Source organism: Pelobates fuscus, chromosome 4 (genome assembly GCF_036172605.1).
Source record: "Pelobates fuscus isolate aPelFus1 chromosome 4, aPelFus1.pri, whole genome shotgun sequence".
NCBI lineage: Eukaryota > Metazoa > Chordata > Amphibia > Anura > Pelobatidae > Pelobates > Pelobates fuscus.
Genome location: NC_086320.1, coordinates 106,833,408 through 106,849,041, shown reverse-complemented (window position 1 = coordinate 106,849,041; position 15,634 = coordinate 106,833,408). Strand labels below are relative to the sequence as shown.

At 37.7% G+C, this 15,634-nt stretch overlaps 1 protein-coding gene across 1 annotated transcript in view; it reads right to left on the bottom strand.

Moving 5' to 3' along the window:
• Window positions 1-15,634, bottom strand: part of CDH2 (cadherin 2) — a 191,133-nt gene that overhangs the window by 34,452 nt on the left and 141,047 nt on the right. The window contains exons 4-8 of the mRNA XM_063451450.1: window positions 14,188-14,331; window positions 12,539-12,694; window positions 12,012-12,156; window positions 10,998-11,170; window positions 7,069-7,206 (exon numbers count right to left, since the gene is read on the bottom strand). Of these exons, the coding sequence (XP_063307520.1) occupies window positions 7,069-7,206; window positions 10,998-11,170; window positions 12,012-12,156; window positions 12,539-12,694; window positions 14,188-14,331 (756 nt within the window). The remainder of the gene's footprint in view (window positions 1-7,068; window positions 7,207-10,997; window positions 11,171-12,011; window positions 12,157-12,538; window positions 12,695-14,187; window positions 14,332-15,634) is intronic.

Genomic DNA, 15,634 nt, shown 5'->3' with positions numbered 1-15,634 from the left:
TGCCTGATGTGAATGATGCCGCGCACAAAAGAGCTCTCAGGAGACCTACGATTAAGAATTGTTGACTTGCATAAAGCTGGAAAGGATTATAAAAGTATCTCCAAAAGCCCAGCTGTTTATCAGTCCACGGTAAGACAAATTGTCTAGAAATGGAGAAAGTTCAGCAGTGCTGCTACTCTCCCTAGGAGTGGCCGTCCTGTAAAGATGACTGCAAGAGCACAGCGCAGACTGCTCAATGAGGTGAAGAAGAATCCTAGAGTGTCAGCTAAAGACTTACAAAAGTCACTGGCAAATGCTAACATCCCTGTTAGCGAATCTACAATACGTAAAACACTAAACAAGAATGGATTTCATGGGAGGATACCACAGAGGAAGCCACTGCTGTCCAAACAAAACATTGCTGCACGTTTACAGTTTGCACAAGAGCACCTAGATGTTCCACAGCAGTACTGGCAAAATATTCTGTGGACAGATGAAACCAAAGTTGAGTTGTTTGGAAGAAACACACAACACTATGTGTTGCGAAAAAGAGGCACAGCACACCAACATCAAAACCTCATCCCAACTGTGAAGTATGGTGGTGGGGGCATCATGGTTTGGGGCTGCTTTGCTGCGTCAGGGCTTGGACGGATTGCTATCATTGAGGGAAAAATGAATTCCCAAGTGTATCGAGACATTTTGCAGGAGAACTTAAGGCCATCTGTCTACCAGCTGAAGCTCAACAGAAGATGGGTGTTGCAACAGGACAATGACCCAAAGCATAGAAGTAAATCAACAACAGAATGGCTTAAACAGAAGAAAATACGCCTTCTGAAGTGGCCCAGTCAGAGTCCTGACCTCAACCCGATTGAGATGCTGTGGCATGACCTCAAGAAAGTGATTCACACCAGACATCCCAAGAATATAGCTGAACTGAAACAGTTCTGTAAAGAGGAATGGTCAAGAATTACTCCTGACCGTTGTGCACGTCTGATCTGCAACTACAGGAAATGTTTGGTTGAAGTTATTGCTGCCAAAGGAGGTTCAACCAGTTATTAAATCCAAGGGTTCACATACTTTTTCCACCTGCACTGTGAATGTTTACATGGTGTGTTCAATAAAAACATGTTCAATATTAAACTAATAACATTGTGTGTTATTAGTTTAAGCAGACTGTGATTGTCTATTGTTGTGACTTAGATGATGATCAGATCACATTTTATGACCAATTTGTGCAGAAATTCATATCATTCCAAAGGGTTCACATACTTTTTCTTGCAACTGTAGAGTGTAATATCAAGATTGCTATGAAATGCATAGATTTAATTAAACCACATCTACTCCAACCTGCCTAACCCTGATATAGAGCTGCTTGGAAGCTGAATCAGAGCAGTCACCACATGGTGAGACACAGTCTGTGCTGTTTTTGCACCTATCTGAATGGTGAGCAGAGACATTATACAGCACTTGTATTTTCACCCTGTAATATTTCCCCCACCTCATATAACACCCACCTTGCCATATACCCCACCTTGTAATAATACCCTCCCTGTCATATATCCCAGATCCCCCCTTATCATATTACCCATGCTACCATATATTTCCCCACCATACCATAAATCCACCACCTGGTCATAATACAGACCCTGTCATACATCCTACCTTGTCATAATATCAAACCTGCCATATACCCCACATTGTCTTAATACCCACCCTGCCATATATGCCCACCCTATCATATTACCCACCCTGTCATAAATCCACCACCATGTCAAAATACCCTTGCTGCCATAAATCCACCACCTGGTCATAATACTGACTCTGCTATATATCCCACCTTGTAATAATACCCACCCTGCCATATACGCCCACCATATCATAATACCCACCCTGTTATAAATCGACCACCTTGTCATAATACCCATCCAATGTTTTTAAGGTGGATTCAAAAGACTTTATCAAAAGACTGGATAAGAGGCGCAAAGGTAAGGCCAAGATCAAAGATAACACCAAGTCGGCAAGCTTGTGACAACTGGCTGATGAAGGTACCATCAACTTGCAAAAGCAAAAGTGGAGGATCAGTATTATGGGAAGGAAAAATAATAAGTTCTGTTTTTGAGAGATTCGGTTTCAGAAAGTAGGAGGACATGCAGTCAGAGTTTGAAGAAAGGCAAGTGGTGACCCCCTGGGGGGAGAGATCAGGGAAGGAGAGATATAGCTGGATGTCATCGGTGTACAGTTGGTAGCGGAATTCAAAGGAAATTATGAGTTTGCCAAGAGAAACAGTATAAAGAGGACCAAGAACAGAGCATTGGGGGACTCCAACTGAGACAGGACGAGGGGAGGATGTGTCATTAGAAAATAAGACACTGAATTAATGTTAGGAGAGACTGGAAGAGAACCAAAATAGTACAGTGTCACAGATACTGAGAGATTGAAGAGTTTGGAGAAGGAGGACATTATACACAGTGTTAAAGATGGCAGAGAGGTCAGGAAGAAATAGTATGGAGTAGTGGCCTTTGGATTTAGCGGTGATTAGGTGATTTTTAACTTTAGTTAGAGCAGTCTCGGTAGAGTGGAGGGGTCGGAAGTCAGATTGAAGAGAGTTGAGGAGACAGTTGGAATTGAGGAAGCAAGCCAAACGAGTAAAGACAAGTCTTTCTAGAACAGTGTTTCCCAACCCAGTCCTCAAGGCACACCTACCAGTCCAGGATTTAAGGATTACCCAGTTTTGTCTAAGGTGTTTTTTTCTTTTTTTCTAAAAACACCTTAGACAAAACTGGGTAATCCTTAAATCCTGGACTGGTAGGTGTGCCTTGAGGACTGGGTTGGGAAACACTGTTCTAGAAGTTATGGAAGCAAGGAAAAAGGAAGCAGAGATATGGGACAATAGTTGGAAGGGGAAGATGGGTCAAGAGACGGCTTTTTTAGGATGGGTACAACAGTGGCATGTTTAATTGGAGCACCAGACGAAAGAGAGTGGTTACATAGGATGAAAAGAGACATGTGTAAATCAAGTTCAGCCTTTCCAACTTCTGGTTTTTCGCTGTTGAAGAGGTGCGTTAAGTCAAGGGGAGAGACACATTACACACAGGTTCACATTGAAAGATTACATCTGCAGTCACCCACATATACATATGCTGTCACAAACACACACTTTCCCACAAGAGACAAGGACAGAGATATAGTGCGAGGCAGGAGGCAGGGAGGTTAAACATGTTAAACATGTCCACAAACAGTTAGTGTTATGATTAATTATCATTTGCCCCCGCATTCAAACGCCACACCTACACACAAATACTCCCCTGCATTCAAACACCACCACTACACACAAATACTCCCCTTCATTCAAACACCACCACTACACACAAATACTCCATTCAAATGCCAACACTACACGCACTTTTATTTTCATCAAGCATTCCAATCTCTTTGTTTTGGGGTTTATAGGAATGTGAGGTATGGGATGAGAGAAGTAGTCGGTGAAGGTTGTGGCCAGGGAGGGGCGCTGTGAAGATTTTTGCACAGAGCGCCCAAAGGCCTAAGGCTGGTCCTGTTGGTATGGTATTGACAACTCAATGCCACACAACATGTGACATTGATCATACTACTAGAAGAAAATAAAATAGAAGAAACGTGTGAAGAAATCTCAAATGTGCTTTAAAAACTGACCTTTACGTTTCTCAAGAACATGGCTGCAAACCTTTGCAGAATTTTCCCTCTGTCTGTCCTTATATAATAAAAATAATGTTAAAAATACTGCATTGATCCTTGAAAATATTTTACACGTCTGCACAATGTGGGAAACTATAAAGCTTTTACTAAAAAAGAGCAGTTCCTCTGGCTGTCAAAGACTAGACAAATTTTCAGGTTTAAAATTCCAAACACATGAGAGCGAAGTAAATACAGAAGAAGCTGGCTATTGTGTTCAAAGGGGAAAGACGATGTCTGTTTGTCAAATACATTGAATGAATTATTGCAATCTCTTTCTGCTTTATACATTAACTATACTTTCTTTTACCTGAACAAAAAAGGTATACTGTAATAGTTATTTTATACATACAAAAATGTCACATTTAAAGCTTTAAATTGTTATTATTGTATTTATTTGCTATATAGTCACTTGCTGAATTTCAATCCCAGAGTTTATCTCCAATGAGGGAGATTTTACATAGGACAGCTTGTATGCAGGAAACTGGTTTGACCGAATATAGTTAAAAAGCTCTATCATGCCAACCCTTCTTCAGAAAAGATAGTCACTGGTGCAAAACAAACTGTGAGGGGCCAAATTCTTGCCCTGTCAGCAGTATTAGGTGTTGGGATAGTGTGGTGTTATTTATAGTTTTCTAACTACTGTCGCTTTCAGTGACGCTAATTCTGTCGTAGGTATATATGACTTACTATTCAAATCAGCCAGCATTTTTGCACTTTCTCCATATTGCAGAAGATTTACAAGTTTCTGTCAAACCAAATGGTGAATTTTATCTTGGACCTCTACATGAAAGAAATACCTGTTTTTTCTGATGATTGCGAATAGTGACAAGATATTATCTTGGACCTCTAAATTACATAAATATTTTTTCCCCCCCGATGATTGTGAATATAGACAAGATAATATCTAGGACCTCTAAATGAAATAAATACGTTTTTTTCCCGATGATTGCGAATAGTGACAAAATATTATCTTGGACCTCTAAATTAAATAAATGCTTTTTTTTCACGATGGTTGTGACTAGGGACTTGCTATGTTGGTGACAATGATGTTGTGGATTATTCACCATTTATTCTAGACCTTTACTATACAACCAACATCAAATAATGTATTATGTAGGATAAAGAGTGCTTAACACAACTGACAACTCAAAAGAACTCGGTTTTGTAAGCAAAAAAAAAAATTATATGTTGGGACTATGTCTGACAGTCAAGTGGATAAAAATAGATCCCAAATAGTCAGCTTAGTGGTTTTAACAGGGAGACCTTTAGAAGACCATCTGTGGATGGATTTGAATGCGAGAGCATAAAACAAGTTTAAATACGAAGGCTAGAGGAGGTAGGCTCCTGTCCGTCTCCTTCAGTTTGGCTGCCTTAAAGATCAGACAGATTAGATGTGGTTTATTGATCGAGGGTTTCTTGTTTTATTAAGAACAAAAAGCAAGCCTCACATGGGTTTTCAGTGTCTGTTCCAGTCTGTAAAACATTAATGTGGGTTGTGCTCAATATGATCGAAGAAGGTGAATATGACAGGTATTTTGCAAGCATGTGGAAAGCAAGAAAATATATCTCTCCTCCTAATTTAATTTTATGAGAAAAGATTGCCGAGGCACCACCTAACGAATATTAAATACAATGTCTTTTGTAAATGATATTCACAAAAAAAAAAAAGGATCTGGCTTTACTAAAGCATAATTCATCCTGTAATCAATACACTCTGAAGTAGATTTAATGTTAATTAGTATAGGAACTCAAAGGAGATCAGTTCAGAAAATGTACTGCCAATGCTAACATAGAAAATACTAATAACTTAAAATTATATAAAAGAAGGGAAATGTTACTGCTAAAATATATTTTTGTCTTTTTAGCTATTTATCTAAAAAGACACTGTATGTATACACATATACAAATACCGTCTATGTAGGCATCTGTCTATATACAAAGGATAAAGAAACAAAATTCATTTGTGTGCTCATTTGCATGTTAAGTTGGGAACTCTGGGATAGTTGTGGAAACACAATTTCTTAATTCTTTGTGTCAAGGGGGGATTTTACACAGTTCAACTTGAGATATGCAGTAATTTCTTCACATCTCTATGTAAACAGATCACAGGGGACAGAGTGGGTGGTATAGCTATTTATTTTCAGAAGCTGTATGTACTTAATATTGCATTCATTTACTAATGCATGTTATTTCTCAAGAAGAAGAAAAAAAAAAATCTGAGTAAAATATATATATATTTTTTTATTCCTATTGAATTATCACATATGCCATTTGAACGCTATGCCAGAATAGCTGGCTTATACTCCAAAAATTGGATGAACAGTTTCCCGAAAATGACTTTTTTGCACTACTGTGATCTAAGCGCTAAACTTTTCAAGTTTCAGTAAATATTTATATTTTTAAAGTGCAATCAACTTGCACTTGATATTTTTTACACTGTAGATGGAACTCTAAAGATAATAGACTATATAAAGGCCTTTTACAAATTTAGTTTAGAGGCAGGAAAAGCATTTTAAAATATATGTCTTCACATGGAAATGACAAGAGCAAGCATTAAGTAAATGCAAGATTTCAATGGCATCATATCCAGACTGCACTTCTCCAAATGCATTTGTAATCTTGGTTGAGTGCTACAAACCAGTGCACTTTCACTTAAACCTAATGTCTCAGGGATTCTCCCAACACATTTACATCATAAAAGAATTCTCATTCTCTTTGTGTTTGCTATAGCAAAACTAAAACTGTTTATGTAAAAAATCTGATTTTCAATAAAGTCGATTCGACTTTCAATAAAGCATAAATATGTATTGAAGTGTGATAGTTTGATATGACAGAAGTACCCGCACTATTTATCTTCTGCATTCCCTTAATATTTTGATGCAGACGATTAGAATGCCCATATTAAAATCTCCATAATTATTAATGTGTTCAAAGATTTGGAGAGGTACATCTGCCTTCGGTGCAGTCTCAGGCAATGGTGCCTTGATTTATTGGAAAATCATATGAGTAGCTGGAGTTTTTGGGTGACTTTTCCACAAATATTTCTGGATCCTATGTGGTGATACCCAATCGCCCCCACCCCCAATGTCCTGTCAGGATATAGTTCAATGCAGAGATTAATGATCCTCTAGATACATTGTTCTTAACAGAGTACTCAAGGCACATAAATGGTCCAGGATTGGTCAGTATCCCCATTGGCACAAAGTTCAAAAATGCCTGGAAAGTCTATAATATAATACCCACAATCTAATTTGAAGACGCTTGTAAAGCGCTTCTAGCCACTATTAATACATTAAACAAACACAAATGGAAAGATGAAATATTATGGTACTACACACCCATCTCCATGTACGTCTACTCACAAGCTATACTTACAGTTGCTGATGTAAACAGAGGAGCGTTGTCATTGATATCTGTCACAGCAATGACAGCAGTTGCTGTGTTTGAAAGACCATACGTTGGGTTTCCTTCCATGTCTGTGGCTTGAATTATTAGCGTATATCGCTGCACTTTCTGAAAGACAAAATTGCATCAATATTTGTTTAGTGATACAGAATTTCAACACAGCGGTAGGCTTTGGCTAAATGCGGTATCATTAAGTTCAGTTATGAGGCTAAAAAGCCAGAAACGTCAGCTTGCTCATGTTGAAGATAGCTCCTAATGATGTTTTTCTAACACCCATCCTAGCGCAGAAAATTCTAAATGGAACAAATTCCACTTCAAAGTCCACTCCATCATGATTTCATAAATACAATATAATTTAAATTAAACATCAAAAGAATCAGTAAAGGATAGATTTAAAGTGGCCTCCTGTAGAGATCGCTTTATATCAAAGAAACTGTGTGAAAACATTTTCTACGCAAAGCTTCTTTTTTACCATCAGCTTTTGCTTCCTTTAGAAGCTTGGAGATCATGATTCCTGCCTCCCCAGGAGAAAACTGGGAGTACAGTTTCCTCATATGCCTGCTTCCCATGATTCAACCTTGGAGTATACTGCATATTAAAGCAGGCTGGCCTCAAGAGATGACATCAATAGGTGCCTTTAAGTTCGGATGGGAGCCTACACTACATGAAACATACATTTTTCATATTTTGATGGTGTTCCACCAGGACCGCTCCATGAAGTTTATGATATGCAATAATGTTTAATGGCTCATTTATAAAACTGTGCCATCTTTTTGCCAGCTATCTCAATAAGTACTTTTTATTTGGACGTTTTTTTTTGTTGTTTTTTCAAGTAGTTATTTTTTTTACTACACTTGGGTATTTTTTTTGATAAAAAATGTATATGTGATAAATGAATAATAAAATTGATAAAACATTTGGCCGAAATAACAATGTTTGGAAATAAAACACAGCTGTTATGTTTACAGTACTCACACAATAAATGAGTGACAAGTCACAGATGTAAAGTTTACTGATGTTTTGCTATGACGTTGAAAATTTGCCACAAAAATTGTGTTTTTTTAATTTTGGAGTGGTCTGGGTGCCATGTCCATCTAGGGTTAGCCCTGCAGTTGTAAACATAGAGAAACTGCTATATTCACTAATGGTTAATACAGCCTCTAGTGGCTGTCTCATTGACAGCCGCTAGAGGCGCATCCGCGCTTCTCACTGTGATTTTCACAGTGAGAAGACGCCGCCGTCCATAGGAAAGCATTGAGCAATGCTTTCCTATGGACTGATTGAATGCGTGTGTGCGGCTCTTTCTGCGCATGCACATTCGGGGGATGACGTCGGAAGAGGGAGGAGAGTCCCCAGCACCGAGGGAGTCCAGCGCTGGAGAAAGGTAAGAATTTAACCCCTTCCTACTCCTTCAGCCCGGCGGGAGTGGGACCCTGAGGGTGGGGGTGGACCTATTAACACTATAGTGTTTTCCTGGCACTATAGTGGTTCTTTAAGTAATTACAAAGAATATATTAGAATATATAAGAATATATTTTTAAGTGAAATGTCAAATACAAAAGAAAATGTAACACATTATCGTGTTTTTATGTGAGAAGAATCTTTGGGTTACTTTTAATACAATAAACATATACTGGTGTCTGATAAGATTTGATATAAAGAACGTCTAATGGTAAATGACATGTTGTTTAAAAAGTGAGTCACTCAATTTCTAGGATAATCTAGGAAATACTGTATCAAATACTGTGACATAAATGTGTTAAATGTCATAACCAAAAGTTAATAGCACCCCATTTCCATGACTGTATATTCGTCTCCCTTGTCTTTTCTGACATTCTACATGTAAAAATCTTATTAACATAATTAGTAATGCAAGAAGAATGATCGTAGTTTCTACTAAGATCTGCACATTCTGTACTTAAAGGACTACTAAAGGCACCCAGGCTACTTCAGCTCAATGAAGTGGTCTGGGTGCCAGGTCCCACCTTGCAGCTGAAAACATAGCAGTTTCAGAGAAACTGCTATGTTTACATTGCAGGGTTAATCCAGCCTCTAGTGGCGGTCTCCCTGACAGCCATTAGAGGCCGCTTCCGCGATTCACATGGAGTAAATCACATTTATTTGACGCTGGACGTCCTTGCGGATTCCGGTGTCAAAAAAGATACCCATAGGAAAGCATTGAGTAATGCTTTCCTATGGGCGGGTTTGAATGCGCACGCGCCTCTGGCCGCGCATGCGCATTTGGCTCCACTCAGAAGCTGACGTCAATGGAAGAGGAGAGGTCAGCAATGCCGAGTGAGCCCGGCGCTGGATTAAAAAAAGAAATGGTTAATTAACCCTTTATTAGCTGCGGAACAGGGCCCTAGTCACCTAAATGGTGACTAGGGCTCTATAACGTTAGGAATACATATTTGTATTCCTAACGCTATAGTGTTCCTTTAATTTAAATATAAAGTAGGATCCAAACTAATTTTAAAACTTAACGTATATTTTATTAATTATATTTAGTTGGGTATTAAACAACTGACATTTGGCTGTTTCTTTTAACCCCCTAAGGACACATGGCATGTGTAACATGTCATGATTCCCTTTTATTCCAGAAGTTTGGTCCTTAAGGGGTTAAACCCTTGTATTTTAGAACAGAAACAGATTTTTAAGGGGAGGAAATCTTACAGAGGTTGAGTGTCAGTCCACCTGGAAGCTATAACTTTATCTTCAAAGGACATAGAGACTTTTAAGAGTACATACCAGTGAGCTACTTATAAATGAGAATTTGAGTTTAAGACATTATAAAACTGTTCACACCAGTGACTGTCAATTCGGCAATGCAGTCTCATCTGTCACAAGGAAGATACAGCAAGCTTACTTTGTACTGCAGCCTATGGCACTGCAGTGCAGACATTCACATGAACAATTTTGTTGTTTTAAGTCCAAGCACGATGATGAATTTCTAGAAGGCTACCTAAAATGTCAAATTATCATCTGCCAGTTGTTCCAGACCCCCCTACCCCCATCCCTGATACAGCTTTTGTGTAATTAAATAAAAATTACACCAATCAGACTAGTGATGGCTAAATCTAGCTATGATCCTGCTATGCTCTTTAAAAGTCTGTAAGTATCACTAGTTTTAAATTCCTTCCCATTTGTAAGAAATATTGCTTTAAATTAGAGAAGCAAAACCCCTTTGGAAGTCAAGTGATTAACCTCTGTGCATATATCTCCATTGTTTACATATGGGTGCATCATGTAAAGTGGCTATAAAAGAGCTTCAACCTCAAGCTCTCACTCTGCAGGATCAGATATGGTTCAGAATGTAAAGCAGTTATAATGTGACTAGGAAGTTGGTACAGATTAGAGAATATCATATGGGCATATGTGCAGTAGGCGTGTGCAGTAGGGGTGCATTCTGGAGTACAAGGGCAAGTCCAAGCAAGCCAAGCAGCTCCTATCTCTCCACTAGAGCCCCTAACCTCCAATTACTGCTCCTAAACAACAGCTAAACTCCCATTCCAGCTTTTAAGTCCACACTACGGCCTCTAACACCCACTACAGCTCCCACTACAGCTCCTTACTCCTCACTACCACTTTTAAACCCCACGACAGCCCCTTACTCGACAAACTCCAGGTAAGTTGTCAAACTGTTCATGTTTGACTATTTGCTCTGGGAGGGTGTCCCTGTAGTTGTTATTGTGACTGGTGTGTTCCTTTAAATAATCTATCAATGCCCCTCTCGAGGTTAGGCTCAAATAATCTTTCAGTGCACCTTCCGAGATAAGGATCCACCCTGATGTGCAGAATTCAGTGAACAAACAAGTACTATTTTAAAGTGTGGTAAATTGTATGCCTGTTTATTGTACACATTGAGCACTAAAAGATTTGGAAAAGACCAGAAGCATTACCTCTCTATCGAGCCCTGCTGCCAATGTGATAATATCACCAGTTTCATTATTGATTGTGAACATGTTGTCACTTGGGCTGTTCGGAGACTGAGACAGAATTTTGTATCTCAGCATGCCATTTGGTTGTCTAGGATCATCACCATCAATCGCTGTGACAGTCATCACATAAGTTCCTAGGAAGACAACAAATAATCTTAAGTGTAATTCAAACATTTTAATCAGATTAGCTAAGGTCACTTCCATAACATAAGCATGTCATGCTGTTACTTTAAACATTTGCTTCCTTTGATAAACACTTGCCAGTCTCTCTAATCACACAAAATTGATCAGGATCAGTGAGCTCAGAAAACTTAACTACCCTAGTGCTTTGCAATTCTCAACTAAATACTGAACAGCATGACAGTGTGCTTCTGCTAGTGGTATAGACAGAAATATGGCTGTGGTCTTGATATCTTCTTTTGTACAGGAAGAAATCACAAAGGATGGAGAAGGAGGGGATAAAGTATGGCAGTTTACCGTAATAACTATTTCAAGCGGACATTCTAATTTTTACGGGCAGTACCAGAATAAAACAGTTACCAATTTTAAATGGCAAATGGCAATTTCTTTTTAACCCCTTAAGGACCAAACTTCTGGAATAAAAGGGAATCATGACATGTCACACATGTCATGTGTCCTTAAGGGGTTAAATTGAGTGAAAGTAAATTATCAAACTATATTTTTGTTTTGAATATTATTCCTTATAGTCAAGTTCCAATAAGTGTAGGAACACCTAGGGACCAGGAGCATTATGCAGCCTAATATTGTTCTCAGTACATTCTCAATGTGAACTTCGTTTCTTATGCAACTATACTAGCCTACACATTATAAACACTAATATGCATAAAATGTTTATATACTTGAATAGAGAGGTTTGGAAAAAAATTGTGATAAATCAATGTTTAGACAATTGCGTGAATTTTGAATTATTCTTTTACATAGAAATTTTATGAAGAGAAAAAAGAATTCATTTACCTGGTTTTGATCCTTCTGCAATAGATCCGTTCCAAACTTGTTTCAAGAATTCTGGCCGGTTGTCATTCATATCTATTACATTGATCACAATGTCTATGGGATTTTCCACCTGGTTTCCATTTACATCAACTGCGTGTGCCCTCAGCTGCAAAAGCAATTTTTATATGGCAGTTTCTGGCAGAAATATGAAGCAGTATATCGGTTTGTACTATGTGTATTTCTCATCATAAGTGATACACGGCTCTATCTTGTCCCTGATGAGTTATTTAGAAACACCAATGAACCTGCTGTCAAGTCAACCACAGTAGTTACAGACCTTTATAACAGATGCTTTAGAAAGATTCTTCATTCTTTTTTAAACTGGTGTTCTACTCGCTGCCGTTCTAAGTTGTGTGAAAAACACTATATTTTATACCCAATACAAAAGCACATTGTCAACTCCGCATGGTGTGAGCAATGAAACAGCATTAAGAACCAGGCAATGCTGGTTTGTCATTTTTTTTCTTGTTACTCTAATGATAACTTACATGAAAAGTAGCAATCTGTTCACGATCCAAAGGCTTTGTCACAGAGAGCTGTCCTGAGATTGGATTGATAATGAAGACACCAATTGGAGGTTGGTCAGCTCCTGGGCCAGTTACACTGTACCGCAGAGAAAGACTTTTGTCACGGTCAGACCTGATCTACATGCCAAAAAGAGAACAGTGTTAAACCAATTTGAAACGCTACAGCACGGCTGTCTGAATGAAAATAAATGTATTAAAAACATGAACTGTGTGGCGTACTGCTGAAGTACGAAAATCTGTACATATTTAACGTCTGCCCTGCCGCAGTGAGAACAGATATGGTTCTCTGCAGAGTAGCAGTTACTAGGCAAGAAGCAGTTACAAAGAAAATAAAAGACCGCACGAGTGGTAAAATAAATAAGAAAGAAATTATTCTTTCTGCTGTGATTGAATTTCAATGTTTCATTTTGTATAGAAATGAATAACACTGCTTCCGTGAAGGCAGGTTTGGATAATAATGTTTATCAGCTTGTGTATTTTTTTTTAGGCAGCTTTTTCACAGATATGTTATCTGTAAGCTTTCAATACACCATTTTGTATTTTATATAGAATCACTTGTATTGGAATACTAGCCTAATCCACAAGCACTTCTTGGGATGGTTCCTACAATACTGCAGCAATAAGCTCAATTTGACTCTGTACATTTCTTATGGTATTTTATCTACCGGCAGCACTTTGTCTACTATTTCAAATTGGAAAATAACTTAACTGACCTGTTTCTACTGAGCTGTTCAATTGTGAAAAACATTCCAAGCATATAAAATCTTCTAGTAAATTTAAATTTCTAAAAATATTTACCTCTTTGTGTCTGTAATAAAAAACTGGTCCAGTAACACCTGCTATTGTTTAGCAGAGGTTGGGAACCTTTGGCCCTCCAGATGTCCTGTACTACATTTCCCATAATGCTCTTACAGCCATAGTTCTATCTAAGCATCAAGGGAGATGTAGTCCACAACATCTGGAGGGCCAAAGGTTCCCCACCCCTGGTTTAAAGGCACACACTAAGCACCATAATCACTACAGCACACTGTAATCATTAAAGTGGAATGAGTCTTTAGGTGCCATCTCCCCAGCTTTTTTTTAGGGCAGTCAAAGAGATTAACAAAAAAAAAAAAGAGACTTTCCTCATAATTCACCGTTCTTGGACTATCACTGCTTTCCAAATTTGGATTGCTATAGTGGAAGTTCATAGCCGAGTCATAACCAGAGGCTTGGCTTTGGGTGCCGACAGAGTGATATTTCTTTGTCAAACCACTCAAAAATAATTTCACACAAACCAGGAAAAAATTATCAAAACATTATTTGCACCATAACCACTACCATGAGCTGTAGTAGTTTTGGTGCATAGATTGCCCTTTGAGTTATTTGTTTAGTATCTCTATTTTAAATGTGTACATAACATACAATGAAAAGAGGTTGCCTGAAATGTACTGTATTTATAAAACAGCCACACATGAAAAGGTATACATGGTAAGTATCATTGTGTCGATCATGATCTCTAACACAAACTTCACAACAAGATAAAAAAAAAGAACCTTCAAAGTAAGTCAATCAGTAACAATAGAAAAAAAATCTATGAGATCTCAGTACTGTTGATGTTTAATACTTACTCTTACTAATTCCTGAGGAAATGTTCCCCTTGAGTTTTCTGGTACATTTATTGGTGGGATAACCCAATCCCTTTTCCTTCTTTGGAGACTGCCATTGTGCTTACGTACTGGTGGGAATTTAATTTCTCTAAGTTTATGAGAACCCTGCAAAATACACAAATAAAATTAAACATTTCATTTTCATTCTTTAAAAAAATAAACAAAGAAGCAGCTCCCATTACTAACTCCCGTCATTAATATTCAACTAAAAAAAATTTTTTAAGAAAGCAATAGACTAAAATAAAGGGGGTAGTTATGAATCAAACCATTGTTTTTTATGTATAAGTGACTACATGCACATTAATACAACCATTAGTTTTTATATGTACATGTCTACAAGCACTATAATAAATCATGTACTTTGTGGTTTTAATGTTATTCTTTCTCTCTATCTACTCTCTTTTGTTCTAAACACAAAAGGAAGGTTTGTTCTTGAGTCGGAATGTAGGAATTATGTAAGACAAGCACCACTAGTGCTTTCAAAGTGATTTGATTTTATCATTACATTTCTTGTTATTCATAGTAATATATTAGTATTTTATGCACAAATAATAGCTTATGCACTGTTTATAAGCTTGTTGTTATATTGTTTATTACTCGGAACACGCAAAGTTTAATGAGTGTATTGTCTAAATGGTTCAATAAAGGGGTGGTGTGGTATTTCATATATTTTCTTCATGTTTTTGGTTTAACAATAAATATATTTAAAATAGATTGTTTAAAAAAGAAACCTTGTGGCACTTTACAACATTCACGTTTCTGTATCATGTTGCACGTTAAACATTTATCAATCAAAAGGTTGTTTGGGGACAGTTTGCATTCACATATATTAGTGGATATTAACCCATTTGGCACTAGAAACTAGTGTTGTAACTTAATAATTTATGTACATTGTGTCTCAACATAACAATAAAAAAACATTGTTTTATAAAAAAAAATATTGTCATCAGCCATTTTATTCCACTGAGCATTAATGGTATAGTAAAGGCAGACCTAAAGAACATCAGATAAAAATAAATTGTCCAGGTCGATCAAAGACGGCTCTTTCAAACTGGTCCATGTTTATGAAATTCACTAACAGCTAAGGGGACACTGTAGGCACTTCGACTCATTGAAGTTGCCTGAGTAGTAATGGGTGATGTTGTTTGTTCGAGAGTGTAAGCAGACCACTTCCAGCCTGTTACAGGACCCTTTGCTGGTATAAATTGGTATGGTTAAGGAAGTGTGTAATCTCCACCTTGGCCATACCTCCAGCAGGGACCAGGCATTTGGTAGACAGAGACTTTAAATCAGTGCTAAACTGTTTAAAAATGGTTAAATATTAAAATGAGGTACAGTGCCAGGGGACATCAGGAACTATACAATGAGATGAAATGGTTACAGAGGCCACTGTGTCCAGCATGGGCAC